Source organism: Tiliqua scincoides, chromosome 4 (assembly GCF_035046505.1).
Source record: "Tiliqua scincoides isolate rTilSci1 chromosome 4, rTilSci1.hap2, whole genome shotgun sequence".
In the NCBI taxonomy this organism is placed as follows: Eukaryota; Metazoa; Chordata; class Lepidosauria; order Squamata; family Scincidae; genus Tiliqua; species Tiliqua scincoides.
The window spans coordinates 63,253,055-63,280,309 of NC_089824.1; the positions used below are offsets into that span (position 1 = coordinate 63,253,055).

General features: G+C 43.7%; 1 protein-coding gene across 1 annotated transcript in view; it reads left to right on the forward strand.

Annotated features, from left to right (window-relative positions):
• The window catches only part of CDH7 (cadherin 7), a 133,592-nt gene that overhangs the window by 56,915 nt on the left and 49,422 nt on the right, over positions 1-27,255 (forward strand). Inside the window, exon 2 of the mRNA XM_066626413.1 lies at positions 10,806-11,100. Coding sequence (XP_066482510.1) covers positions 10,806-11,100 — 295 coding nt within the window. The remainder of the gene's footprint in view (positions 1-10,805; positions 11,101-27,255) is intronic.

Below are 27,255 nucleotides of genomic sequence, written 5' to 3' on the forward strand. Positions count from 1 at the left end.
CCCCAGACTGCGGGGACAGGTGTTAGCCCTTAACCGTGGGTTCAGCTATGGGGGGGAGGGTTTCTGGAATGGAACCCCTGTGGAAAAGGGGTAATCTGAAGGAGTAGGAAGTCATGCCTGTAATCTGAATCACTCTTTATCAAATATTAATGGTGTTATAATGATACCCAGACTTAATTCAAGCCCAGACCTTTCTAAATTATTGTTACAATTCCTAATATTATGATTAATCAGTGCTGGTTGCAGATTGCGGGGGCTTTTCAGGTAAAGTCCTAATCTGGGCTCCTGCGTTTTACGCCTACTGCATTTTACCAGCATGCAGTTGCTTCTCCTACGTTCCCATTTGCAAATGGGTGAAACTTCAGCAATGGCAGCAGCAGATCCCTTCCCACCTTTGGAAGGTAGGAAGAGGAGGAGCTTCTACCTCCACCTGTTTCATGGCAGAGGCAGCAGGTCCTCCTGCTCTCTCAACTTTCTCCTATGATATGCAGGGACCACTGAGGGATGTTCAAATTTGTATATGGGTGTGCAGTGCTCAGCTGACTCACCACTGCTGCCATCAGTACCACCGGCATTCAGGGGTCAGTCTGGGCTTTGGTGCCCAGAAACTATCCAACCTTGTTGACCCCGACACCACTAATAGAAATAGTCTTCTTAAGAATCTTAATGGCCTTTATGAACTTGTTGGTGATGGAGAGCACAAAGCTCTTTAATAGCCTTTCTTGCTGACCTTTCCACCTTGAACTGGAATTGGTGTCTCTGGAACTTTACCGTGACATGCCAGAGTCAATGTTCTCATATGATTAAGGATTTATCATGAGATTCAATCACTACTCACAGAAGGGACCCCATCTGCTGCACCCCTGGCAGGATAAAGACTTTGGTTCAGTTGTAGTTTACAACATCTGAGTGTCAATTTCAGGGACCCAAAACACAGTTCTGCTGCCTGCAACCTCTGCAAATCAGTACAGTAAGAATGTATGGACTTAATAAAATTGTCACCTTATTCAGAGACTGTTATCTTTGTTATCTGCAATTTCTTTGCCTGAAAAGACGATTCCTATCTAAGCAGAAAAGAAATTCCAGGGTGGTGCAGCCAAACAACTTTTCTGACTACCTTAGCTCATACAAAGGTCACTGTGTATCTCTAGGGATAGTTACTCCTGGATGCTTGACATAGTAAGCCCGCCATTGCCGCTAATTGTGGGAAAATGCAGTAACACAAAAGCCCTTGAAACCTAGTCAAGCATCCCTTGATTTACCCCTAGGAACAAGGTCACGGGCTAAGCGTGTGAAATATTACATTAGCTAGATGTGGAGTTTTTTGGGGGGCCTATGGAGACTGTTTCAAGGAGCTTGTTATGGTGGATGTAGAGTGAAAGTGGACCATAAGCCAATGAGAAAAGTAGAATTAAAGCTCTCTGTACATTAGGCGACCTTTCATTCTCTTTCTTGCCGTTCTCCCTCCATGTCTGTTTTAGAATTGTGCGATTAACCATAATTAAACACATTGCAGTGGTGCAAAACAGTTAAGCTCTGTCAGCATGCAGAAACCTGTACCCTTTGCTCCAGACCTGAGCAGTGCCATGTGGGGGATATTGTTAAGTGCTTGTCCCCAAGATATATAGAAGAGATTTCTGTAGGGATTGGGGGACTTGGATCAGCTGGTACCTATGCCAAGGCACGTTTTTCCTCCTCATTCCAACGCATCAGTCTCTATATCCTAAACCTCTGAAACATCGTGATGTTATTTGTCTGGAATACCATTTGCTATTAGAAAGTCTGTCAACCTCTCCCAGTGTTTACATGTTTCCTTCAACTTTTTGGCTCCTGAGGGCTACAGAGCATGCCAATTAAGGCATCCTCCACTTACAAAAAAATTACAAAATATCTTAGTGCCTTCTGTATACTTGGGGGACTCTCCAGCGAGGCATAAATATTTTATTTTCTTTTTCTTTTCATTTATAAACTGCTATACTTCTGCACACACGGGGGAGTCCCCTGACAGTGCCAACATAACTCCCTAATTTTAGAGTGACCCCATTTCACCACCAAAGTAATAGGCTCCTGATGTCTGAGCTCAGTACTGAATGGAATGGTTATATAGTAATAGACAAAGAGACCGACCGAAATTGTCCCAAGTTTGCTTTGTCTTGGAGGTTGGCTCTTAACTTCCGGCTTCTACTCTGTTTATTTCACCCTCCGGAAAGCTAAAGTATGACTAATGCGAGCACTGCTGAGGAAATGCACATCTGACGCTTTTCAACGTATTTTGGTTATGCATTGTTCCCTTGTCATGTTCTTTCATTTTTCTCATGCTAGCACTAAAATACTCATAACAATGTTCACAAAAAACTCTTCAGAGTGTTCGCGGCAGCACTGGGAAACATCACAAAAGCTGGAACAAGCCAACCTATGGTAATTAAGGGATTTTTCAATGGGATCAAGGTCTTTGCATGAATTTGAGCACGGCGTCCTGAAGACAACGTTCACTGAAGAATCCAGAGAGTGCAACAATAACATGTAACAAGACCGGGGCCTTGGAGCAGCAAAGTAAATTGTAACCAGATTTTTATTTTCTGGGTACCAGTTAGAGCTGTGCGCTAATTATAAAGAGTAGTAACTGCTGCGTAATAGTAGTAGTAATAAAGCTAACATTATAAATGTAGCAATTGTCGTAAAACACAATTGCACATCATACTATGGATATTGTGTGGGCATCCCTTACTTTATCCTACTTTTCAGCCTATTTTCCCCTAATTTTGGTCCCTTCCAGGCCCCAGAGGCTGCTGTAATATCTCAGCCTCTTAGAAAGCTTTAGAGACATTGTACTGCAGTAGCCATCATCCTGAGCTTCAACCTCATTGCAAGGAGGCCACATGTTACAGGAGGCAGGTCTTGTTATGGTTTGTTTGTCTTTGTCATCTGGCTTTTCCCAGAATAGTGGATCCCGGTAGCCCTCCCACTGGGACTGACATGTGGCAACTAATTAGGCAGACGGTGCCCAAGTGCTTGTAAACCTTCAAACCAGATGGACTCATGGCAGTATCAACCCTTGGTTGTTTAAAGTCACTTGCAGAGATTTTTGTGTGTGTAATGTTTGGTTCATCACTGCTGCTGTTTTACTGAACAGGCACATACAGTCACCAATTAAAAGGACCAGACTCCTGGAACTATGTGAGGGACACACTTTTAGGGACAACATAGAAGCAGTATGCATGGGAATAGGAATTGCTTCAGCAGAATTGATGTTCCTCCTTGTGTTTTAGTCTCTTCACCAACTATTCCACCTTTTTGCCTTACCTGTTTTTTTGTACACATCTTGCTTTGATTCCTTTGAAACCATTCACCTCTTTTAATGCTTTGTTCCTTCAGCCCTTTAATAAACTCCTTTCTATTGTTGACTATTTCATTAGTCCAGGTTCACTCCAGATGGGACAGGTTGCCATGCTTTCCACAGTGCTTCAGTTCCACTTGGTTTAATTTCTGGAGGAATTGGGAGCCTTACTCTAACATGATGGGTGGGGCTGGAGTTTTGTCATGCAGATTCCTATCTCCACCAGTGCATATGTTCCACCTTATCTTGCATTGTCTCTGCAGACACATACTGGATCAGCTCTGGGTGGAAGTTTCCAAGAGTCTATCACAGATATGAGGAGTGGTGGTCAAGGCTTTCCTAGTCTAGGGATCAAGGGAGCCTCGCCCCTCCCAGGAAGACTTTGATCATCTGACCTGCCTACCTGGGAAAGAGGAGGTTGTGGGAATGGGAAACCCCACATTTTGAGGTTGTCTGTTCACCAGGGAAGGAGGCTCCCTAAGTTGACTTCTTTCTGTCTGAGCTTCCTAACCTTGCTGGAGACAGAGAAAGCTATAGTTTTCCAGCTAAATCCCTGTTAATCCAGTAGGAAAAGCAGAGGGGAAGAGAAAGTGCTTTTGCTAGGTGCTGTATCCTTTCTTGCCCTCCCTTTTTTCATGCCCTATGTTAATGCATGGGCAATGCAAACAGGAATCTCTTTAGTTAACAAGAGCCTTTTGAAATCCAGTTTCTAGGGTTTTTTGTTTTTTTTTTAAACTCCTCAGATCACACTGGCCCTTCAGATTTATTAAAATCCTTAGTGAGAAGCATTTATTGCTGTGATCATCATCCTTGTGAGATCTCCAGCTGAGAAGAAAGAAAGTGATGGACATGGTGGTAATGATGATGATATGGTGCAAGAAGGCCTGAGCAGAGTGTGATGAATGAATCGCCACGCAAAGATAAGAAGAGCAAAATATTTTGTCCAGTATTGCAAGGGTCTTCACTTTTAAAAAATCTTGATAATTTTTTTCTTTTTTGGCTGACACGTGAATGGAGAGCAAAACTGTTTTCTGTTTTTAGGTTTATAATTTGTTCATGCATCAGTACATCACGGCTGGAGATAAAGCAATTGCTGGGAAGATACCACTGCATAACTATGCCTAGCGTACAACAGTTTTCTTGTGCAAAGAGTGAAGCAGAGGAAAGCCCTGTGTTTCCTGCAATGACATTGCTTCTTGCACCAGTTTGATGTGAGGGGAAATGCCAGTGCTCTTGTGGACCTGAAAGGACGCTATGGTTGTTGCTACATCCTCTAAACCCTCAGACAGCCCAATCCTATCCAACCCCCATGTGCAGGACCATGCACAGATGAAACAGGACCAGCGTGTGCCACATTCCATCCTGCCAGGGATGTTGGAAGGCTGGCAGGTTCCTCAAGGTAAGGGAAGATTCATCCCTTGCCCTGGAGTAAGCTCCAGCAGCTGCAGCAGGTCTATCACCTGGACCTGCCTGAGCTAAATAGCTAGCAGAAGTGGATCTGTGAGGCCCAGGAATGGGGATAGGATACAGCGTGCACAGCTGTCATCAATCCTGTCGCCCACTTGGGCCCAATCTGCCTGCCACAGCCCTCCACCTCCCTCTTACGCCTTTCCCTGCAGTCCCTACACCCTCCCCTGCTCCATTCTATCTTCGCACTGCTCAGTGTGGATTTGACCTTCTCCAGCGCACCCCACTCCTTCTACCAGCATGCACAGGCCTTCATGCCTCCAACAACAACTGCTATGCTGTTTTAAAGTGCTTTATGGCACTTCCATGATGGTTAGCACCAGTGCAGAATGTTCTGTGCCAGTGTGTGCTCTGCTTAGGATAGTGCCATTCATGGGGGTGGGGGGGTAGACCTTAAATGAGCTAAATTAGCCATATGTGTCGTGGAACAGCTTGAATTAACCCTGTGCCCATACTGTTAAGCTGTGCCCATACTGTTAAACTAAAAAGCCCCAGGATGTTGGAAAGTAGAAGCAGCGAGTCATGGACTCTTCGCTCACAACAGGAGAGGAAACTGAACACTTTCCACATGCGCTGCCTCTGTCACATCCTCGGCATCACCTGGCAGGACAAAGTTCCAAACAACACAGTCCTGGAACGAGCTGGAATCCTTAGCATGTATGCACTGCTGAAACAGAGACGCCTGCGTTGGCTCGGTCATGTCGTGAGAATGGATGATGGCCGGATCCCAAAGGATCTCCTCTATGGAGAACTCATGCAAGGAAAGCACTCTACAGGTAGACCACAGCTTCGATACAAGGACATCTGCAAGAGGGATCTGAAGGCCTTAGGAGTGGACCTCAACAAGTGGGAAACCCTGGCCTCTGAGCGGCCCGCTTGGAGGCAGGCTGTGCAGCATGGCCTTTCCCAGTTTGAAGAGACACTTGGCCAACATTCTGAGGCTAAGAGGCAAAGAAGGAAGGCCATAGCCAGGGAGACAGACCAGGGACAGACTGCACTTGCTCCCAGTGTGGAAGGGATTGTCACTCCCGAATTGGCCTTTTCAGCCACACTAGACGCTGTTCCAGAACCACCATTCAGAGCGCGATACCATAGTCTTTCGAGACTGAAGGTTGCCAACATGGGTGCAGAGTGGAATACCCTGGAATAGGGGCTGGTGGGTAAAGGATCACCTGAGCCAGTCCACAGTGTTTGCATTTAGAATCTGATCAGTTCTGTATCTGTGATACTCCCCTTTTGTTGCCATGGGTAGCTATTTTATATAAATTAGGATCTGTATATATTTGTTTGTTTATGCTTAAAGCAAGCATTTACACACATTTTGCTGTTTTAAAAGTTATACCTGTTTGAGGAGCTGAATAAAATACCTATTTGAGGAGCTATTTGAGGGTATATTCAAGGAGCTGAATAAAAAAATGACATTAGTTTTGCCTGATTGTCATTAGTTGGGGGTACGGCATAGCCACTTTATATGTTGATTCAAGCACCTTCCATGGCATCTAGAAGCCATGGCGTCAGCTTCCTCATGAAGAAGCTACTTGAGTCCGCTTATAGGGTAGTTATGCCCCAAAACTAAAAGCCAGTCAGGCGAAACTGATGCCATTTTTTAATCAAAACGCTGAAAACATCCTAAATTCAAACATCCTTGGCAACTTGGCATCATTGGCAAAAAAGGTGTTTTTTTTGGGGGGGGGGAGTAGACCTGTGTTTTCATTTGTGTCAACCACTCTAAATGCAGGGTAGAATATAAAGGTTTCTTTGCTAGTCAGAATGCTTACAAATTTGTGTGAGGGTTGAAGAGATCAACATATTTGGAATTGAGAAGGAATTCCATAGTGACTCTTGACTTTTTCTTACAGTTTGATTTTCTTGCTTGGCTCACCTTGAGTTTTTGCTTTGTAATCATTTTTGCAGTATATGCATTCTTTGCTTTATGTCACATCATAACCTGGCTTATGATTTAGTAACATTGTGGTGGTAGACATGGGGTGGTGGTGGACTGGATGCTTTTTTACGTAGTTTTGGTGAATTTTATGATTTTAGATCTGTGTTTCTCAATGTTTATCCCCCACTGTACCATTTTGTATGGTCCACCTATTGGAAGTACCACTGGAAGTAACTGTTGATGACGTCATTTCCAGTTACTTCCAGATCTGGAGACCAGATGCAACATGATGAACACCGGTAAGAGGCTCAGAGTGGATAGGAGGGCTTTTTAGAGCACGTGAGAGGCGTGCTTTGGAGCTCTGCCCACTGAACCAAGCCTCCTACCAATGTTTGTCTTGTCATGTTGCTGGTTTCACTGCTGGGCAGTAGAAGTCCAGGGGTCCCAGAAGTACCACCAGACACCACCTCAAGTACCACTGATGGTACTCATACCACTGGTTGAGAAACATTGTTTTAGATGATTAGTCAGGGTTGAGTTGGGAGAATTCATGAATTGGCAAATGAGTGGAAGTGATGACATAGAAGAGAATTAGGTGCAGATGAAGGTGGGCTGATTCTAGGTTGGACAATGTAATTCTGTTAGACAAGATGTTTCTGAAGAAGTAGTTCAAAGAGATTGGGAAGTAGTGGGAACTGACTGATGATGAGGAAGAAATTGATCCCTGCATGTGTGGCATCATGGGTCGGAGCATAGAGATCGAATGGGATAGATGGGTTTAAAGAGCAAATGAGTTTATGCAGGAGTAAGCCAGAAGCATAAAGGCAGAGAGATGTGGCAGAAGGATGTTCAGTTAGGGAGTTTTAATAATTTTGAAAAAATATGACTGATGTGGATAAGGGACTAAGGAACAGTTCCATAGGTGTTCAGTATCTTAAATTAGCTGAAAGGAGAAAATATGCAAATTTATTTTCCAATATGCACTCTTAGATGTATACAAAGGGAGGTGGGAGAATATTTTTGGCATATGTGTGATCCCAACAGACACACATGCTGGCAAGATAATTTGAGTGAAAGTGTAGGCATCTCTCACATAATATCCCTAACGCCCCAGTCTTTCTTGAATTGCTAGCCTACATCCTGGTATAAAATCAATTTAAAATTATAAATAATAATAACAACGGCAATAGTAGCAGCAAAACAACAACAACATTATTTTTGCAGCAAATGCGAGCAATGGTCATCCAGAATGGGGTGTACTTTCACATCACCTTTTTCAGGCGAAGTTGCCTGAGGTTTGTTTGGGAGGAAGTGCCAGAAAGATAGACTGAACAGAAGAACCAACATTAAGAACATAAGAACAGCCCCACTGGATCAGGCCATAGGCCCATCTAGTCCGGCTTCCTGTATCTCACAGCGGCCCACCAAATGGCCCAGGGAGCACACCAGATAACAAGAGACCTGCATCCTGGTGCCCTCCCTTGCACTGGCATTCTGACATAGCCCATTTCTAAAATCAGGAGGTTGCACATACACATCATGGCTTGTAACCCATAATAGATTTTTCCTCCAGAAACATGTCCAATCCCCTTTTCAAGACATCCAGGCCAGATGCTGTCACCACATCCTGCAGCAATGAGTTCCACAGATCAACCAAACGCTGAGTAAAGAAATATTTTCTTTTGTCTATCCTAACCCTCCCAACACTCAATTTTAGTGGATGACTCCTGGTTCTGGTGTTATGTGAGAGTGTAAAGAGCATATCTCTATCCACTCTGTCCATCCCCTGCATAATTTTGTATGTCTCAATCATGTCCCCCCTCAGGCGTCTATTTTCTAGGCTGAAGAGGCCCAAACGTCATAGCCTTTCCTCATAAGGAAGGTGCCCCAGCCCAGTAATCATCTTAGTAGCTCTCTTTTGCACCTGTAAGTCCATTTCCACTATGTCCTTTTTGAGATGCGGTGACCAGAACTGGACACAATACTCCAGGTGTGGCCTTACTATCAATTTGTACAACAACATTATAATATTAGCTGTTTTGTTCTCAATACCTTTTCTAATGATCCCCAGCATAGAATTGGCCTTCTTTACTGCCGCCGCACATTGGACTAGAATAGCATGTTCAGGAGTATTACTGGCAGTGCTTTTTAAAAACATATGTAACATGCATACAGGGGAGGTGGGCAATTGTATTCAGGGATCTTGTATAGTGGCCAATTGCACACCTTTATAATTTGTAAGGGAAAGGACAATGGAGGCAAGGGAGAAAAGTGCAAAAAAGGATTTATTTCAGTTCCCAAAAAGAAAGATTCAAATTTGGGGCCTTGCTAGGCTAGCAGCCCAAACCAACCTAACTTCCCACTTGGCGATGCAGCAGTGCCAATGTGGCATCCACTGTTTCTCATGCAGGCATCTTTGAGGCCTTCCCAGGGGACAGGAACATTTGTTTCCTTCCCTTGGGGAAACCCCGCTGCCATGGGTCAAAGCTGTGCCAGCAATATCACTGGTACAAGTCCATGTTGACCAGTAAAGGCTGATCAAGTCTGGGAAGGGAGTTAGGTTTTGGAAGGCTGCCCCTTCCCAGGACATATCTGGCCTCCTTCCAGCCCTCCGCATTTCCCATGCTCTAAGTGCACACAGCATGAGCCAGAGAGAGATAGTCCCATCTGAGCTGGACCTGCCCTGTCATCTGATGTATGGTCTCGCCAGAAGGAGCTTACATAGTGTTTGGAGTGCTGTGATTGGGTGCAAGCAAGGTGAGAGTTGAGATTTTCTGATGTTTTCCTCCCTCTCTGTTATTATCAATAGTTTTTTTTTTTTTTTTGTTTTTTTTGGGGGGGGAGGGTTCCTATACCAACTTTGATATAGATTTAGAATTGTGCCAAAATTTAGGGCATGTTCATCATCTGGAGAGGGTTTAGGTTATGGCCTAAGTTGGCTCCATCCCATTTTGCCCACAACTCATCTATGTTTCCAACCCTTTGGGGTGTATACATGGGTTTCAGTTGTGCTGGTACTGAAGATATGTTGGCTTAGTGTTGTGCCAGCATCCTTGGCATGTCTGCCAGTGGAACTAGGGCTATGACAGTGAGATTTTTTTGCCGCTGATGGTGCTGTAGTTGCACTGGCAGAGCATAAGCCGTGTCATATAATGCTTACAGCCCAGTCCTATCCATGTGAGTTGCTGGCGGATCTCTCAGGCTGTCATCACTGCAGCCGTTTGGATGCTCTGTGGGCCACTGGTGATGGTGCATTAGCTAGTAAGCCCCACGCCAGCAACTGCAGGCTGCCCACAAGCACAGGTAAGGTGGTGGTGGGACAGGATCGAGGTGGGGATCAGGCCACGCTTGGAAGGGACAGGGCAGATCTTAGTGGCAACAGTGTAGGTGAGATCTAGAACCCCCTTCTCAGACCTGACAGGCCCCATGTGACGTTTCAGATTTATGCCAGCAAAAGAGCTGACGTAGATCTGAGTACACAGGCTGATTGTGGCTTGGATTGGGGTGAGAAAACTGTATTTTTGAGGAATAGGATTGGGCTGCAAATTTACCGTCATTCTTTCCAATTATGCATCAAATGCTGATGAAAAACTTGCATATGGAGTTGTAGATGTCAACACCAAATATGTGAGTCGTTCACACAAATCCTCCTGTTCTTTTATGATTTGGGAGAAGTTCCTATTCAACCATCTCAAGTCAGTAGAGTCCCTACAGCAATCCTCGACGTGTTTGCTTCAATGTTGTTCTCCTGATCCCAGAAGGATTGCTATGGAATAATACTTTTAGATCATCTGTCTTCTAAGACCAGCTGCTGTCCTCAAAGACAGTTACAGCAAGAGACTGTTCTTGCTTTTGAGTTGAAGTAAAACGCATTTGAAAATAGGATTGTTTATGGAATGCGATGGGATTGCCTGACTCCTGGGAGCAATCTGACAGCTTCCCATTATTTTTACATGCTGTGCACAATCAACATTTGGCTTATCTTAGCAAGAACAATAAAATCTCACATACTGCTGCATGACGTACTGCCGCATGATCTTTTTTTTAAAAAAAAATATATATCATATCACTGACTTTCCTGTAAGTTAATCTCATCTCTCATCAATTTTTCACCAGCTTCACTCTGATGTTGATAAAGGAGATGGCTCCATCAAATACATCTTGTCAGGAGAAGGGGCAAGTTCCATTTTCATTATTGATGAGAACACGGGGGATATTCACGCTACCAAGAGGCTCGACCGAGAGGAGCAGGCCTACTACACCCTCCGAGCACAAGCACTAGATAGGCTGACAAACAAACCTGTGGAGCCCGAGTCGGAATTCGTCATTAAGATTCAAGACATCAATGATAATGAACCCAAGTTTCTGGATGGCCCTTACACTGCTGGAGTACCTGAAATGTCACCTGTTGGTAAGTGCACATGCTTGAAAAATCAATTCTTCTTTGCCTTTTTCATGTTTTGTCTTATTTACTGTACTACATTTCCTGTGACTTTTTTTCTGTATGAAAAATCGGCTTTAAAAAATTACCAGTTGTATTTTTTAGGTGAACTATGATATGCAGCAGTAAGAGTCTCTAGAAAGCCATTTCAAAAATAAGTTTCCATATCTATGAAAATATTTTCCGAAACAAAAAAGGGATATTTTCCCTTTATCTTTTTTGACCTGTAATGTTCTAAAATGTTTGGTTTGATGCTGCCCCTTAGGAATGTGAACTCAGTTTTTCAACTTTGCTCGTTCAGCATAAAACGATTCCAAAAAAGGTTATGATTTCCAGTGATGTTTTTCAAATTGGGCAATCCTATAGGCTTAGACCCCTAACCTTCAATGTCCGATGGGTCAATCTCTAACCAGATGTTGTGATGGCGGCTGCTCCCTCATAATGATGCTAACAAAGTTTGAAAGCCAATTGCCCAACTTGAAGAGACTCATCCCATTTTGAGTTGACCCCATTACTCTTTTAAGTCTAAGGCCGACTTAAAATGTGGTTTGCTCAGTACCTCTGCTTCTACTAAGCCTTCTTCCCCTGGGGGCTGGGGATAAGAATAGGCCTTCAGTTTGGCTGTACTTGTCGTAAGAGGCGACTAAACAGCCACCGGGTAGATGGGGTTCGTCAGCCTGGGAAGGCAGCTCATCTGAGAGAAGGAAAACTCTGATCCCAAACCTCCACTGCCTTGTGGCTACATCCAGTTATGGAAAAGGCTTCAGGAGTCAACCTCGAGGCAAAATCCAGAGCCGGAGTCCCTGAGGCAGTTCATGGCTGAACACAGTCACGTTCTGGCAACTCCTGCGACGCCGCTGGAACCAACCGTATTGGCCTCTGCCTTTCCATTGGACCATTTCAGCGACGTGGAGAGGGGGGATTTGCTGCATAGGTAACAGCCTATCCTCCATACCTACTTTACCCAGGCTTTGCGCACTGGAGAGAACACTCTGTTCCAGAACCACCATTCAGAGCGTGACACCATAGTCTTCCGAGACTGAAGGATGCCAACTCAACTAAGCCTTCTTGCCAGTTCTTCCTACCCTTCATGGAAAAAGGAAAGGGGTAACATGATGGTAACATGGTACCTCTCTTGACTCAAAGCTGGAAATGGGCACTTAAGAGTCCCAGCTTCCTTTCACTTGCTGCCCCTTTGCAAAGGTGTGACCTTCTTGCTAGGGAGTGTTGGAATAACAAAACAAAAAAAAAACCTGTTTTCTGAGTCTTCATTTTAATTGTTTGAAAATTCCTCAAGTATTTCCAAGCAATACCGGGAAACATGTGAAAAGCTGAAATAGTTTTCAAGCTGAGATAAGATGGGGGGTTTACAAATCACTCTTTCATGTTTCCTTCCATGTCCTTGCCTCTTCCCTCTCAGCTGTCTCATCATATTAAGCTCCTGCCCATGACACCTGGTTTTCATGACTCTCAGCCATCCAGATGTCTCCTGCTTCCTCAAAGAGCTTCACTCTTTTTTCCCTTGTCATGCTTGGTGCTGCCTTCTGAGATACCTATTTGAAGCCTCCTCACTTATCTCCTTCATATCTGTTATCTCATGTCTCTCCTATGGAACTCCTTGCCACAGGAAGTGGTGATGGCATCTCACCTGGATGCCTTTAAGAAGGGATTGGATAAATTTTTGGAGGAAAAGTTCATCATGGGTTACAAGTCTTGATAGGTATGTGCAAGCTCCTGGTTTTAGAGGTAGGCTGTCTCTGATTGCCTGATGCAGGGGAGGGCACCAGGATGCGAGTTGTGTCTTGTTATCTTTTGTTCTCCCTGAAGCACTTGGTGGGCCACTGTGAGAGACAGGAAGCTGGACTAGATGGGCTTTTGGCCTGATCCTGCGGGGCTCTTCTTATGTTCTTAAATTCCACCTTCTCCCTGAAGCCTTTGGCGCAATGTCTTAGTTGTCTCTTTCACTGCTAACTAAGCTTAAGTATATGCTACTGAGACAATCACGTACATGTTCCTGGCAAGTCTGTGCTTCTGTTTCCTTCCTGCTCCCCTATTGTTTCTTTTCTGCAGCTCTGTAAGCCAATTTGGACAGTGGCCTGTTATCCTACTACTTTTGCAGAGTCCTCAGTAGCAGACTGCCTTCCAGCGCCAAAGTTCCCCCCCTTGGCTACCCTTCAGGGTGGAATCGATGCCCACTCTTTTTATCTTTGCTGCTATTGTTACTATAATTTTAGATGGCTTCTACCAAGATGAAGCCTATCCTTGTAAGGTGGAGAGGAGCTTTCGGGGGATGATGTGAGTGGGGACCTGTCACTCACTGAGCATGTCTTAGTAGTTCCAGATTGTGAGGAATAGTACAAAAGTATTGTTGGTTGCTTAAAAACGGCTCCCATTAGAAGTGAATGATCCCCACTTCTCTCCTCCCCCTTCCATGTATAATCTTGTCTTGTTATGATGAAGTTGGCTCCAATGAGATGAAAGTGGACAAGATAAGACAGGGATCTTCTTAAAGCAGTATTTCTCAAAGTTTGTCCTCCGTCGTACCGCTTCACATGGTCCACCTATTTGAAGTACCACCAGAAGTAACTGGCAATGACATCATCGCCAGTTAGTTCTGGGTTGGGAGCCCAGATGTGAGGCGACAAGCACTAGTGAGAGCCTCAGAGTGGATGGGAGGGCTTTTTCAAGCATAGAAAAGCATGCTTTGGAGCTATGCCCACCCAGCCAAGGCTCCTCAAAGCCTTGGAGTGCATTCCTGGTCTCACTGCCAGGCAGCAGGACTCCAGGGTCCTGTGAGTACCACCAGACACCACCTCAGGTACCACTGGTGGTACCTGTACCACTGGTTGAGAAACACTGTCTTAAAGTCATATTCATCCGAGTGTGTTCTCTCTCTCTCTCTTCCCTAAACTGTTTTCAAAATGGATTTCCAGATTTCCTTTAGAGTTCTTTGTAACTGGTTTCTTTGAGGCATTACTACAAGAACATTGAAACAATTGTGAAGGGCCTCGAGGTGATTTTTGAGGAAAGACACAGTAAAAATAGAAAAGAGAGGATAATAAGTATGAAAATACTCATAGTTTTATTAGAAAAGAAAAAAAATTGCTTGACTTAGACTGCAATCCATAGCTCATTCATGCTAAGCTAATCCTATTAAAGTCACCCCGGCTGCACTGGTATAATTGGGTTACGGCTTCCAGCCATAGGGACTGGTTTATTGTGGCATGAGCTTTTATAGTCCATGACCTACTTCATTGGAGGCAGTTTTAGAGATGGGGTACCCTACGCATAGTTGATCTGAACTGAATGGCATATGTGAACTGGTTTGTCCCAGGCTAACTGTGCCCTGATGTTTTTTTCCTGATTCACTGAGCTCCAGGCAATATCCAGATTTTTCGTTTCAGAAATGACCATTCATAAAATAGATGATGGCATTATCCTGGGTTATGTACCATTTTCCATTGGTGTGCTTATGTTCATGGAACTGTGTTAACAAGTAATGCTTCCAGATTGCTTACTGGGAATGCAAAACAAAACAAAAAACTCAAAATAAACAGAACAGAGCAGAACTGAACAAACAAGCAACTTCCAGTTGCTGAGCTCAGTGCTTGAAACCACTTGTCCCTATTGAGAAATAAAGGAGAATGGTTTGAAACATGAGTCGGATCAGAGAGAAGACGAGTAAATCATGTTTACTGCAATATGATTTTGCTATAAAATGTAAGCATCAATATTATGGTGAGTTGGTAGCTGGCTCCTTTCCATGGTCCTGTAATACAGTGTCAGTGCAGGAAAAAACAGAAGAGCCCTGAAGGAAAGACAAGTATCAGAGTTGTCCTCCCCAAAAAATCAGGAGGGCACAGTGAAGTTGAGAAAGACTTTTTAAAGCTGAATCCTGCTGCACTTCAGGTTATGAAGCAGAAAATCCAGTACTTTTAAGAAAGCATAATCCTCAACTTTGTGAAATCTATACATGTGGTACAAAAGAAAAATCCCAGTTGCTGCTACTTCTCTCTTTAGCGCAGTGTTTCTCAAACTGTGGGTCAGGACCCACTAGGTGGATGAGCCAATTTCAGGTGGGTCCCCATTCATTTCAATATTTTATTTTTTATGGACTTGATGCTACCATGGTACGTGACTGCATTTGGGGAAATGTGACAGATCTGTACTTTTAACAGGCTATTATGTATATGCTTATAATAATGATAGTAAATAGGGCTTACTCCTGGGTAAGTGTGGGTAGGATTGCAGCTTAACATTGTTAAAAAATTTTTCCTGCTTAATGATGTCACTTCCGGTCATGACATAACTTTCAGTGGGTCCTGACAGATTCTCATTCTAAAAAGTGGGTCCTGGTACTAAAGGAGTGAAAACCACTGCTCTAACGGCCTCTACTAGGGTTAGAATTTAATAGAAGCACCACAAATTTAATAGAAGCACCACTGTTTGGGATTTTGTACTAAATAGATATCATTCTTAATTTCCTGGGATTTTTGAGTGAGTTTGTATTTCCAGGTGGTAGTATTAGAAAGTATCTCCCCCTTTCACCTTACCCCCCGAAGAGTACTGATCTTCATCTTTCAAACCTCTATTATTCTTTTCTTTCATCCTCTCTGACAATTTTTTCCACTATAAATGCTATAATCCCCACAAGCAGCATGAATGGAAGCCAAGAAACTTAATTCCCTGTAATAATGGTTTGAGTGCTATAATGTTTTATACGTTGCCATACACTTTTTTTTTGTAAGAAACCCTATTTAATGTTTTTATGCCCCTTTTCTACTTATTCTTGCTGGCAAGGTTATTGAAAGCCCCATTATATCAGCATCTCATCAGCTGTACCTTGTCACTGTCTTATACAACCAAATGCATGCATCCGTGTAAGTAAAGCTGCAGGAGGCAGGCAGTCTTTAGTTCCCACATCTGATGTCTTTCTTGCACCTTGCTTCTTGTGAGGCCCATTTAGAGACTGTGTCCTCAGGGATGTTATCCTGAGATTACAATTCTGCCATAATGGTCACAGAAACTATATTTGATAGGCTGATTTTTTTTTTTTCCTAAACAAAAGTGCAGTGAAATAAGTTGTTCCCCAGGGCTGGCTTCAGATGGCAGATCAAATGGGCATGTGTTGGGGGCCCAAGACTCCAGAAAGGCACTAAGCAGCACCAGTGTCAGAGGGCAAGCCTAGCCAAGCAAGTGTCAGGGGTTCAAGACCAGCTCGGGACTTTGAGCTCCTAGCCTTTGCTCTGTAACCTTATAGGCAGCTGTGAAGTTCACTTAGAAAATTGCAAAAACAGCAGTACTCCATTGCTGTTTGGAGCATGACAGAAGAGGAAAGGTGGGTGAAACGATACACCAGTAGCTGCAAAGCCTGTCTGCCTGCTTGCCTGTCCATCCTGTAAACATGGGAGAGAGAAACTCAACTGGAGAGAGGACGATAAGCCAGTGGCAAGGACACATGCACCTAGGCCTCAAAATCTCTTTTGGCCCAGGGAGCACTGGATCATGGCACTAATCCTGGTGTTCCTTTCTTCTACCTGAGAGTTATTGACTTATCTTTCATTTCCTTTACCTGAAACCCTTTCCCTCCCCTGTATATGTATCCTGAGGCACCATGGTTTTGTCTGCAGTCATCACTCCCATGCAAGTCCCAATATTATTTAGAATATTTATATACTATACCATTTTTTCAACCCAAAAAGTTTTGCATAGCAAAAAGAATCCCACCCCCTTTCAAAAAAAACAACAACCAGAAATTAGGAGATGTTTCTCTGTCCCAGAGGGACTCACACTCGTGGGAGACCCCAGCAAAAGATACTGCAAGGAATTATATACTGGGATGAATAGAGACAGCTGATCCCTTGCTAAATACAATAGACTCATTACTTTGAAAAGCTCATCTTTGCCCACTTCACAGGGATATGTATACGAATTAGGTGAATATGTGGAGTTAGTGAACTATTCCACCCCTGAGGAATCCTTTGATGTTGTAGTCAGCAACAGTGTAAGCATTGTGGTGCACCACCAAGGGATCAGGTATCGTTTCCCTAGTTGCTCATCACAATGTCAGAGGCTTTCATGTGAGTGGAAGATTTTACATGAACTAGTAACCTCCATAGACCTGGAAGCAGCTGTATTTTTGGAATCATGCATAATAGGAACCCAATTCCTGCATCAACAATGTTCCAAAGCCATTATTAGTAGAGAATAACATAACATTTGGTCAACAGCAGTGCACATTATAGCCTGCTTATCCCTATAGACACATGCAAGGGATTTGGAGTTACAACAGAGCCGCAATTTTTGTCAATGACCCAACAAAGCCAAACAGATTAACAACCCAATCCTATTCTTCCCCTCTGCTGAGGCAGTGGCACCAAAATGACTACTGCCGCATCCTTTGGGGGGGGGGGGAGGGCTTGTTGCAGAGGTCACCTCTGGGTAAGGGAAGTATCATTCCATTAATGGAGTAAGCCTTCACGGCACCGGCAGGGGGCCGGTGTGCTACTTAGACCTAAGCTAGCAAAATCATTGGTGCAGGTCTGCATGGACCTGCACTATGGGATCGGGTTCAGGAACCCACCCCCTTCCCAGACTCAGTCCCCCATCTCTGGCTCTCATGGGGTCTTTGTACTGTTCTGGTGTACGTGGGACGGCTCGGGCTTTCCTGCTAGCACTCCAGCACCATGTGAATTTGTGCACTGCCAGAATGGGTTTTACAGTTGGTGTTGACCGTTTTGTGGCAGTCAGCACCAGTGAAGCAGTGTATTCTGCTGCTGCCTGGTCTGGTTAGGATTGGGCCATATTTTTCTATGCCTTGCAGTGCATATTCAGTGTTTCTCAAACTGTGGGTCGGGACCCACTAGGAGGGTTGCGAACCCATTTCAGGTGAGTTCCCATTCATTTCAATATTTTATTTTTAATATGTTAGACTTGATGCTACCATGGGATGTGACTGCATTTGGGGAAATGCGACAGACCTGTGCTTTTTAACAAGCTAATATGTATATTCTTTTAACAATGGTAGTAAATGGGACTTACTCCTGGGTATGTGTGGGTAGGTTTGCAGCCTAGGATTGTTAAAAATTTTCCTGCTTGATGATGTCACTTCTGGTCATGACATCAATTCCGGTGGGTCCTGACAGATTCTCATTCTAAAAAGTGGGTCCTGGTGCTAAGTGTGTGAGAACCACTGTTTTAATTTTTATCTTGTGAGCCACTTTAGGTGAGCGACTAGGGTTAATTAAAATAGGGAATATACCAAATAGATGAATAAATAAATTGGAATATTCTGCAGCAGATCCTAACTTCTGTCATTCAGGAGCCAACCCCCCCCCCCATAGTATGTTCCTCCTACTGTTGACTCCAAGCTGCAGATTGCCTGTTGATAATCCTGGCTTCTCAGAATTAACCCCTGGAAACAGGGTTGTGGCAACTAAATTACAGTGCCTACCCCAAGCCAGGCAGCCTGTGTGATTGACTTTACAATCCCAGCAGTGAGTCCCCAGTCAAAGTCCCTGAGCCATGCAGCCCCTGGAGATTGGTTCTGAGCCCTCTCTGACTGCATGCTTACCCTTTGATGCACATAATCCCTATTTTGGCTGGCACAGTTCAGTCCCCATCAAACAGTATGAAATATGCCGACCTTGCTTCCACAGAAGACCAATCATGCAAGGCAGCCAGCTTGTCTCAAACTGTTTTAGGAGATGGATGAGCAGGTCTTCAGCCAGAGATGGAGCACCAAATGCTCAGCACAATGGAAGGACCTGCAATGGCTGATTTGACTCCTCCCGCAGGAGACAGCACTAGCCAATCGGCTGGCAGCATTTCTTCACCTTGCTTTATGCAGAGTGGGAATGGGGCAAAAATGCTCTTGCACACAAAGCAGTTTGCAAGGGAGTATTTACAAATACTCTACAAAGTAAGTATCATTATCCCCACATTGCAGCTGATGGGAAGTGGTTTGTGACCACATTGTGAGTTCTTGGCAGAAGTGAGAGGGAAGCCCTGAGTTATTGCTCAGGCACTTAATCCATTGCACTACACAAGCTCTTGTCCCTTTTATAACTAAAAACTCTGAGTGAATCAGGTGCCTTTTTTGTAGAGTCATTGGAATTTGAAACCAGTGAACCTTTGCTGGTATAAGCAAGTTTCATTTAATCTCTGTGGTATAGCTAGAAGGAAGGTGGTTTATATATATATCTATATATGTATCTACCTATATATGTATAGATAGATAAATGAAGATACTTTCTGTCCCTGATTTATGGTAGTAACAACTCACTCAGGTTATATATGGCAAAATACTTTATTAGTTCTGTTGTGTATGCAAGTTATTTTTGCATGCTGTATATTCTCATTCAGATGGTAAAACAGAGAGAAATTAATTCCTTTACAAAGGCCCAGCGCAAGGTGCATAAATCACCACAAAATAAGGTTTAAATGGGATTATATGTGGTACATGGGCCTTGTATACTATGGCAAATTAAATCTACTTCAAGCTTCTTGGAATGGTATATTTAAATGCCTTTGGGGCTACCAGTAGAGTAATATTTAATACTGCATTAATATTGGATTAAGGATTTAGTAGCACGAACCTCTTGTGTGGCATTTGTCTTACATAGTCACATTGATTCATAGTTTATTTATATGACACAGTTTCTAATTAAACATCTACAGCATTCATGAAATATTAAGCGGAAACAAAGTATCTACCTCCCTATTTTGTTTAAAACTATATCCATGGCAAGGATTTTATTAATTAGTGATTGAGCACAACACAAGCATCGTCAGCCAAAGTGAACTACGAAAGCACGGAACTACCGGTTTCATGAGCACTGTCTCTTGCAGGGATGCTGAGACACATTTTCTCAGATAGAATGTCTCCATGGATTTTGAGGTTCCAAGCCACTTGGACACAGTTACTGAACGGGACTGGGGTATTAATGATATTAGAGAGTGAGCTGTGAACCAGGACATCCTGGTTTGAATCCTGTCTCTACCATGAACCTGTGGGTGGTCTTAGCTCAGCCTCAGCTGCAATGCGGGGAATAGTATTCCTTTCTTCCCAGTTGTAGGGATTGCATCATGATAATACCAGTGAAACCTGTTCAGTGTTACTGTGCAGACTACTTCAGGTTTGCTGCTACTGATTTCAGTTCCTTCCATTCTTGAATCTCTGCTTCTCCCCCCCCCCCAATCCAGGTTACCAGTGCACAAATGTGTTCCTGCACATTGATGAAACACAAAACAGCACAAGAAGGAATTTTGATAGAAAGGTGTATGTGATTGCATCAAGATACTTGTTTTGGTTGTGGTTTTTTTGTGTTTTTTTTTGTTTTTTTTTTTGCCCTGTCTTTCATCACTCCTCACAGGCTCTTTTGCATTGGTAACCTGGAGAGGGGGAACATATGAAATAAAAGATACAAATGAACAGAAGGAATTGAAAGCTGCAGCAAGCTGTGCATACAAGAGTTGTGGAATTAATTTGAGAAATGCTCCATGTCGAATCGGAAGGAAGGTGGAGCGGAACAGGAGGGCTGGGCAAAGCCACAGAATGAAAAGGAAGCGGAATAAGAAAGAGCTGTTCATGCATATTCTCTCTTGCATGTATGTTCTTTCAATATCCCATTACTTTTCATTAATTACAGAATCAGCTGTTGCAGGCCATGGAAAGTTAAGCATGTCCAAGTCTCACTTGAATTAGTGAAATGTAAGTGCTTATTTGTGCACTCAGTTCCCATGAATTCCAGTGAGACTTGCAGCCTGATTCTATGCATGTTTACTTTTCAATAAAAATGCATAGGTTTATAAGTGTCTGGCATCCTTAAATGGCTCTGTGTTGTGATGGAAGCTTAACCAGGATAATTAGTCTTCAAATCTGTCCTTTGCAAGATTTACTGTCCAGTCCTCCTCACTGAATCATGCAGCTGCACCATGGAGGCATGTGCTACGTGCTTTTCTGTGGAGGTGATCAGGAGGCCTGAAAGAGGTAAGGGGAAAATATTTTTCCTTTATGTCTCCATAGTCCTCCCATGGCCTATGGGTCGCCTTGGACCTACTGCTTTGGATCTAGCTATAGAGTGGGTTGAAAAATGAGGGATAAGATCTGGCGTGCTCAACTATCATCGGATCAATGTTCTCCCTTCCGCAACATGTTTCTGATTCCTCCCCCAAAATACCCCAGTGTTCCCCATCCGCTACCCACCCCTGACATATCAACACTGCACCAAATCTGCTACTTCTGTCAGTGGAAGGCACTGATTGGATTGGGCCTGTAGAGACAAATCCTATGCATGTCTACTCAGAAGTAAGGCTCATTAGTCAATGGGCTTACTCCCAGTTAAGTGTGGATAGGGTTAAAGCCTCAGTGTGGCAAATGTTCTTTGTTTTGTGTTTTGTATTATGTGCTATATAAACAACTGAACAAATTTCTCCAATTGCCTAAAGTAATCTTTGATTCAGAAAAAATGTCATTTTCTTGTCCTGGTGCCTGGCTTGCATGATGTCAAACCTGGAAGAAGGGAAAAACTGTGTTTAACACTAACGCTTTTCCTATTTTCAATAAGGTTTTTAAATAAATATGTAAAATTGTAATGATTAGCGTAACTATGGGGGGCACAGCACTGAGTTTTGCAGGGCACATCAGTGGGCCATCCAAGCTGCCCCTCCCCTTCACGGTTGGAGCCATTCCTGGTGGTGAGAGCGAAGTGAAAGACACATCTCCGCTTTTTTACCAGGGAATGGCTCTGGCGGCGGCGGGAGCAGCAGCTTGCATCGTGCAAAACTTAATGGGGTGTTGGAGCACCCTGAAAAACTTGGTGCTGTGCCCCCCTGTAGCTACACTACTGATTAGAAGATTGTAGAACATGCTTGGCATATCCCTGTCCTTACATTAACTTCGTAAAAAGCTGTTTTCTATCAAAGGGGAAAGATACTTTTTGCATGCTCAAACATTTAGTCCTCAGTCTACTCTTTCTAAAGCAGAAGATAGTTTACTCCACAAAGGAAAGGCAAGTTTACTCAGGCTGAGAAATATTTTGCCTTTAAGTCTTAAGAACATAAGAACAGCCCCACTGGATCAGGCCATAGGCCCATCTAGTCCAGCTTCCTGTATCTCACAGTGGCCCACCAAATGGCCCAGGGAGCACACCAGATAACAAGAGACCTGCATCCTGGTGCCCTCCCTTGCATCTGGCATTCTGACATAGCCTGTTTCTAAAATCAGGAGGTTGCACATACACGTCATGGCTTGTAACCCGTAATGGATTTTTCATCCAGAAACTTTTCCTCCAGAAATAAACCACTTCTCTGGCGGGTTTCCTGCTTCTAACATAATTGAAGAAGCTTTTATTATTCCCCTTAACGTTGCTGGCCATGTGTTCCTCATAGTATCTTTTGGCCTCCCGTATCACCGTCTTACATTTCTTTTGCCACCATTTATGTTCCTTTTTATTCTCATTAGGGCAAGACTTCCATTTACAGAAGGAAGCTTCCTTGCCCTTTACAGCCTCTCTAACTTGGCTGGTTAGCCATGCGGGCACCCTCCTGGACTTAGTGGAGCCCTTCTTCCTTTGCGGTATACACCTCCGCTGGGCCTCTGTTACCGTTGTTTTAAGCAGCCTCCATGCAATCTGGAGAGATTGGACTCTTTTTACCTTCCCTTTCAACCTCCTAACCAGTCTTGTTAGAAAAAAGATGTTTTCCCCTTGAGGGAGAACTCTGAACATTCTCAGAAGTACTCATTCTAAGGTTTAAAGCAAATGTTAGCAATACCCTGAGAAGAATTCATTCGCAACTGTTTTGTTTTAGTTCTCCATGTACTTACTGCAGAGACATAGCTAGGTCATTTGACACCCAGGGCCCATAAATTTTTGTCAGCCCATATGACTCAATTAATTAATCAATCAAACAATTAATTAATTATATTGTTTAATTAATTAATTCGCTTTTTATACCACCCTACATATATATACACCACCCTACATATACCACCCTACCACCACAACATATATTATTCCTAAAAGCCACGATTTCCAGAATTTTGGTCACTAGGGTGTCACCCCCCCCCCTCTGGATGTCTCATTGGCCTGTTTTGAGTTAAGGCAAACTTTTAACACTGGAACCCCCTTTTTAGAATGACAATCTGTCCAGGACCCACCAGAAGTGATGGGTCCAGCCATGACATCATCAAGCAAAATAAAATAATTATAAATAATTAAATTAAAGAAAAACAGATAAATAAGGGGAAGCCAGCCCTGTTGCACCAAGTGAATTTTCCCTGTAGCCTGCCTGCCCGCACACACACACACAGATAAAGCAGTGAGATTTTCAGCCCTCCCCAGTGCCCACCTTACCAGCTCAAGCCTCTGTTTTATTCTTTTTTGGGGGGGGGGGGGTTGCTGCCTGCACGAACAACCCCCCACAAATAAATCAGTGAGATTTTCAACCCTCTCCAGTGCCCAACTCTCCAGTGCCCAGCTCAAGCCTCTGGTTTATTGGGGGGGGGGGGTCCTGCCTTCTGGAGCATTTGTTGAACTCCACCTTCATTAGATGAGGACCATGCAACTAGCCTTGCATTCCCCTTTGCCTGACTTGACCAGGAGCCAAGACACATTTGCTTACTCGTGAGTAAATGTGACTTGTGTGGCTTACTTTTGCTTTCCATAGGGCTCAATACATTCGTCTGCTTGGAGGGAGAGACTTCCTTCTTGGGTGTTTTTTGGGGGTGCTTTCATTGGATAGGAACCACTCTGGTCTCATTGGATTCCTCTCAGCCTGCCCTTTCCGATGAACTATGGCACGTTTGCCTACTCTCGAGTAAATGCGCAATATGGCTCGGTTTCATTTTCCATAGGGTTTCGTACATTTTTGATTTCCGGTTTTTTGACCATAACTTTTGATGGAAAGGAGTTACTTCAATCCGGCCTTTTGCATTGCATTCCGCTGGAAATTCCGCATCCAACGGTATATAACATGATGGGGTTACTTATAACCTCTGCGATGTTGAGGCATTTGTGGTTACACCCCCAGTGTGATACCCAGGGCAGACTGCCTTCCGCCCCCCACTAGCTATGCCACTGACTTAATGCACTGTCTGAAAAATTCCACATTTGTCAGTGCTTACGGATTAGACTGGGGTGTTACTGCCACAGAGAATATGTTCCGACCACTTCTAGATAGTTTACTAGCTCCTTCTAGTCCTGTTTCTCTACCTCCTTCAGCATCTTATCTATCTACCCAACTACTTTTTTCAGGAGAATGTAGATTTGGCACACAGCAAAAGAAGTCACTTCTCCTTAAGAAGAGAACCTCAAGATCATAAACCAGAATGATGAGTACCATGTGTGGTAGTTAATCCACCATAGACCAGTACAGATAGGGGTGTACTACAGTTCAGATGATACTACTGTATAATCATCCAGACTTGTGCAATTAAGGGTATGCTAGCTCAGGGGTGTCAAACATAAGGGGGGCGGATGCAGCCCGCAGAAGCTTTTTATCTGACCCTCAAGCTCTCAGCTGCTGAGCAGTGCTGAGGTGTTACTGCTAAAAGGGCAGCCCCCACGAAAATTGGGCTCTCCCATATCTTGAAATATGATAAAAATTTGCGTGTTTTCTCTTCTGTCATTTGTAGTTAACGAATTCCTAAGTGAGAAAAAGTGCTTATTTTTGGTTATGAGTTGTTTAATGACATCACTTCCTGCCTAACGACATCACTTCCAACCCTCAGCAGGTTTCATGAATGCCATTCGACCCTCAGTATGAAATGAGTTTGACACCCCTGTGCTAGCTCATAAGCCCTTGGATCTGGGCTAGTTTGTTAATCATGTGGGAAGGGGAGAGTTCATCTAAACTGCCCCTCTGCACACTAGTGCTTAAGTCTATGACAGTGCGGATTCCCAGCATTACAAGTCAAATGGGGTGGCATTATCCCTGTATACAGTGTTTCTTACTGCGGATAACGATTGTCACTGTGGTGGGCAGGGGGTATGTTTTAGAATTGGTTGCCGTGGGACAGGACTTGCCAGTGCATCCATGTGATATGTTGAATCTAGGTACAAAGTTCCTACAGTTTGGGTTGTAACTCTTGCACAGAGCTAGTATCTGATGGGTGTTTGTCTGTTGTGTATAATGAATATCTATAATTCCATACTTCCATGTCTGGCTATACATACATGTCAGGCAATCAGAAACCTAAGGATCTTAAACAAAGGGTCCTAAAGACCCTAAAAGAACACTAATCAATCACCTGATTTTTCAAAACAGGCAATGTTGGTGGAGGACGACAGCATGTTTTGTAGAGGTCCTGGAGAAATGATGCTTAGGTTCTATCAAAGACAAGACAACACAACTGCATTTTGCAATCCTCCATATTTTCTTTGGGGGGGGGGTGAGGAATGGGAGCTTGAGATCCTTGAAAACAAAGGAGGCTGGACCTGAACAATCATTCCTTGTCACGTTTCACTTTGTCCATTGCTGATAAAACGCTTCCCATGTGCATTTCCTATTTATGCACATTCCCTAGTACTGCATACTTAATAATAATAATAATAATAGAATTTACATAATTAGACTCCTCTTCCTTTTCCAATCCAGAGAGTGGGAGGTGGAAGATCAATTGAGGTGAGTGGGCGGATGGATGTGGGAACGCTCTATTAGTCTACTGCCTGAGGCAGCCGCTTCAGATGGCCTCATAGGTGGCCTAGCCTTGTGTGTGCCGCTCTCAGCCTTGTAGGAAGGGAAGGATCAAAATAGAAGGACTTTTATATCTTAGTGGGATGTACTGGTGCAGATTCAGCAAAGGGAAGATGTAATTATCCAAGAGAAGAATGGAACAGTTGCTGGAAGAGAGATACACTGGGACACCTTTATCCAGGTTAATTGTGAAAATACCGTATATCTTTAATGTGCAAACAATTCAGTGTAGAAACTTCAGAGCATAGTGGTAAGGAAAGGGTAACAGATGATGGGGTACACACTTTGGGGTAGAGAAGTCATAGGACAGTAGTAGAGCACATGCTTTTACATATAAAAAGTCAGTGGTCAGACCTCTTGCATGTCCAGGCAGGGCTGGAAATGGACCCTACTTGAAATGCTGGAGATTCTAAATCCATCAATATTGATGATTCCGAGCAAGATAAACCAATGGATTGACTCAGTCTGAGGTAGTTACTTATATTCCCTCCATACAATATAGATTGTGCCTCCTTTTATTTTTATTTTTTTATCATTTATTTATTTATTTAACTATAATAAACATAAAATAGAAAAACAAATACATACATAAACAAAACTCTAATAAAGCAGCACGAGCGAAGCCAAAACATTCCCATACTTAGATTGTGCCTCCTTTTAGAACTGCATTGGACACCCACTTGCCCGGCTTATCACCTCTTTGCTCATTACTTGGTCATCTAAGGTGTACTTATTGCCAGAAAGTCTGTGTGCATAAGCTAGGGCCTGATCCTATGCCAGCAGTTACCGGCAGAACGGGCATGCATATGGTTACAAATGTATCGTAAAGCATTTTGTGACCATGCAGAGGCCTGTGTGGCCTGCAATGAGGCCTCTGTCAGAGCATCACTCACCACCAGGGTAAGTGCACCACCAGCTGGTGGGGAGGCATGGGAAGTGGCAGGGAGGGGTGTTTGGGTGGAGGGTGGCCTAAAGGGGCGGTTCAGGCCCAGGAGGGGACGGGGCAGCAGCCTCAGCTGCTACTGCATCCTATACCCTTTCCTGTGCCTGAACCGCCCTACATGGGCTACACAGATCTGCACCAGCATTTCACTAGTGCAGATCCAAGTAGACAGATAGGATCTGTGAGGGGCTGAAGGCAGAGGAGACCTCCGACTGGCTCGTTGGCCCCGCAGGATACAATGGTGGTTATTTCAGCACTGCTCTGCCACAGGGTGGGTGAGCAGCAAAGATTTGGGATGCCCATGTGAACTGTCAATCTACACACATGAGGAAATATTGCGTTATTGAAAGCTATGCATGAGCCGTCATGCTGCTGCTATCGTCGTCGTCATCATTCATTCCATTATTACTATATCACTTTTCAAAAAAAAGTAATTCAGAATGTAGTTCACATAGCTAAATAAAAAAAAAATATTTTAAAAAGAT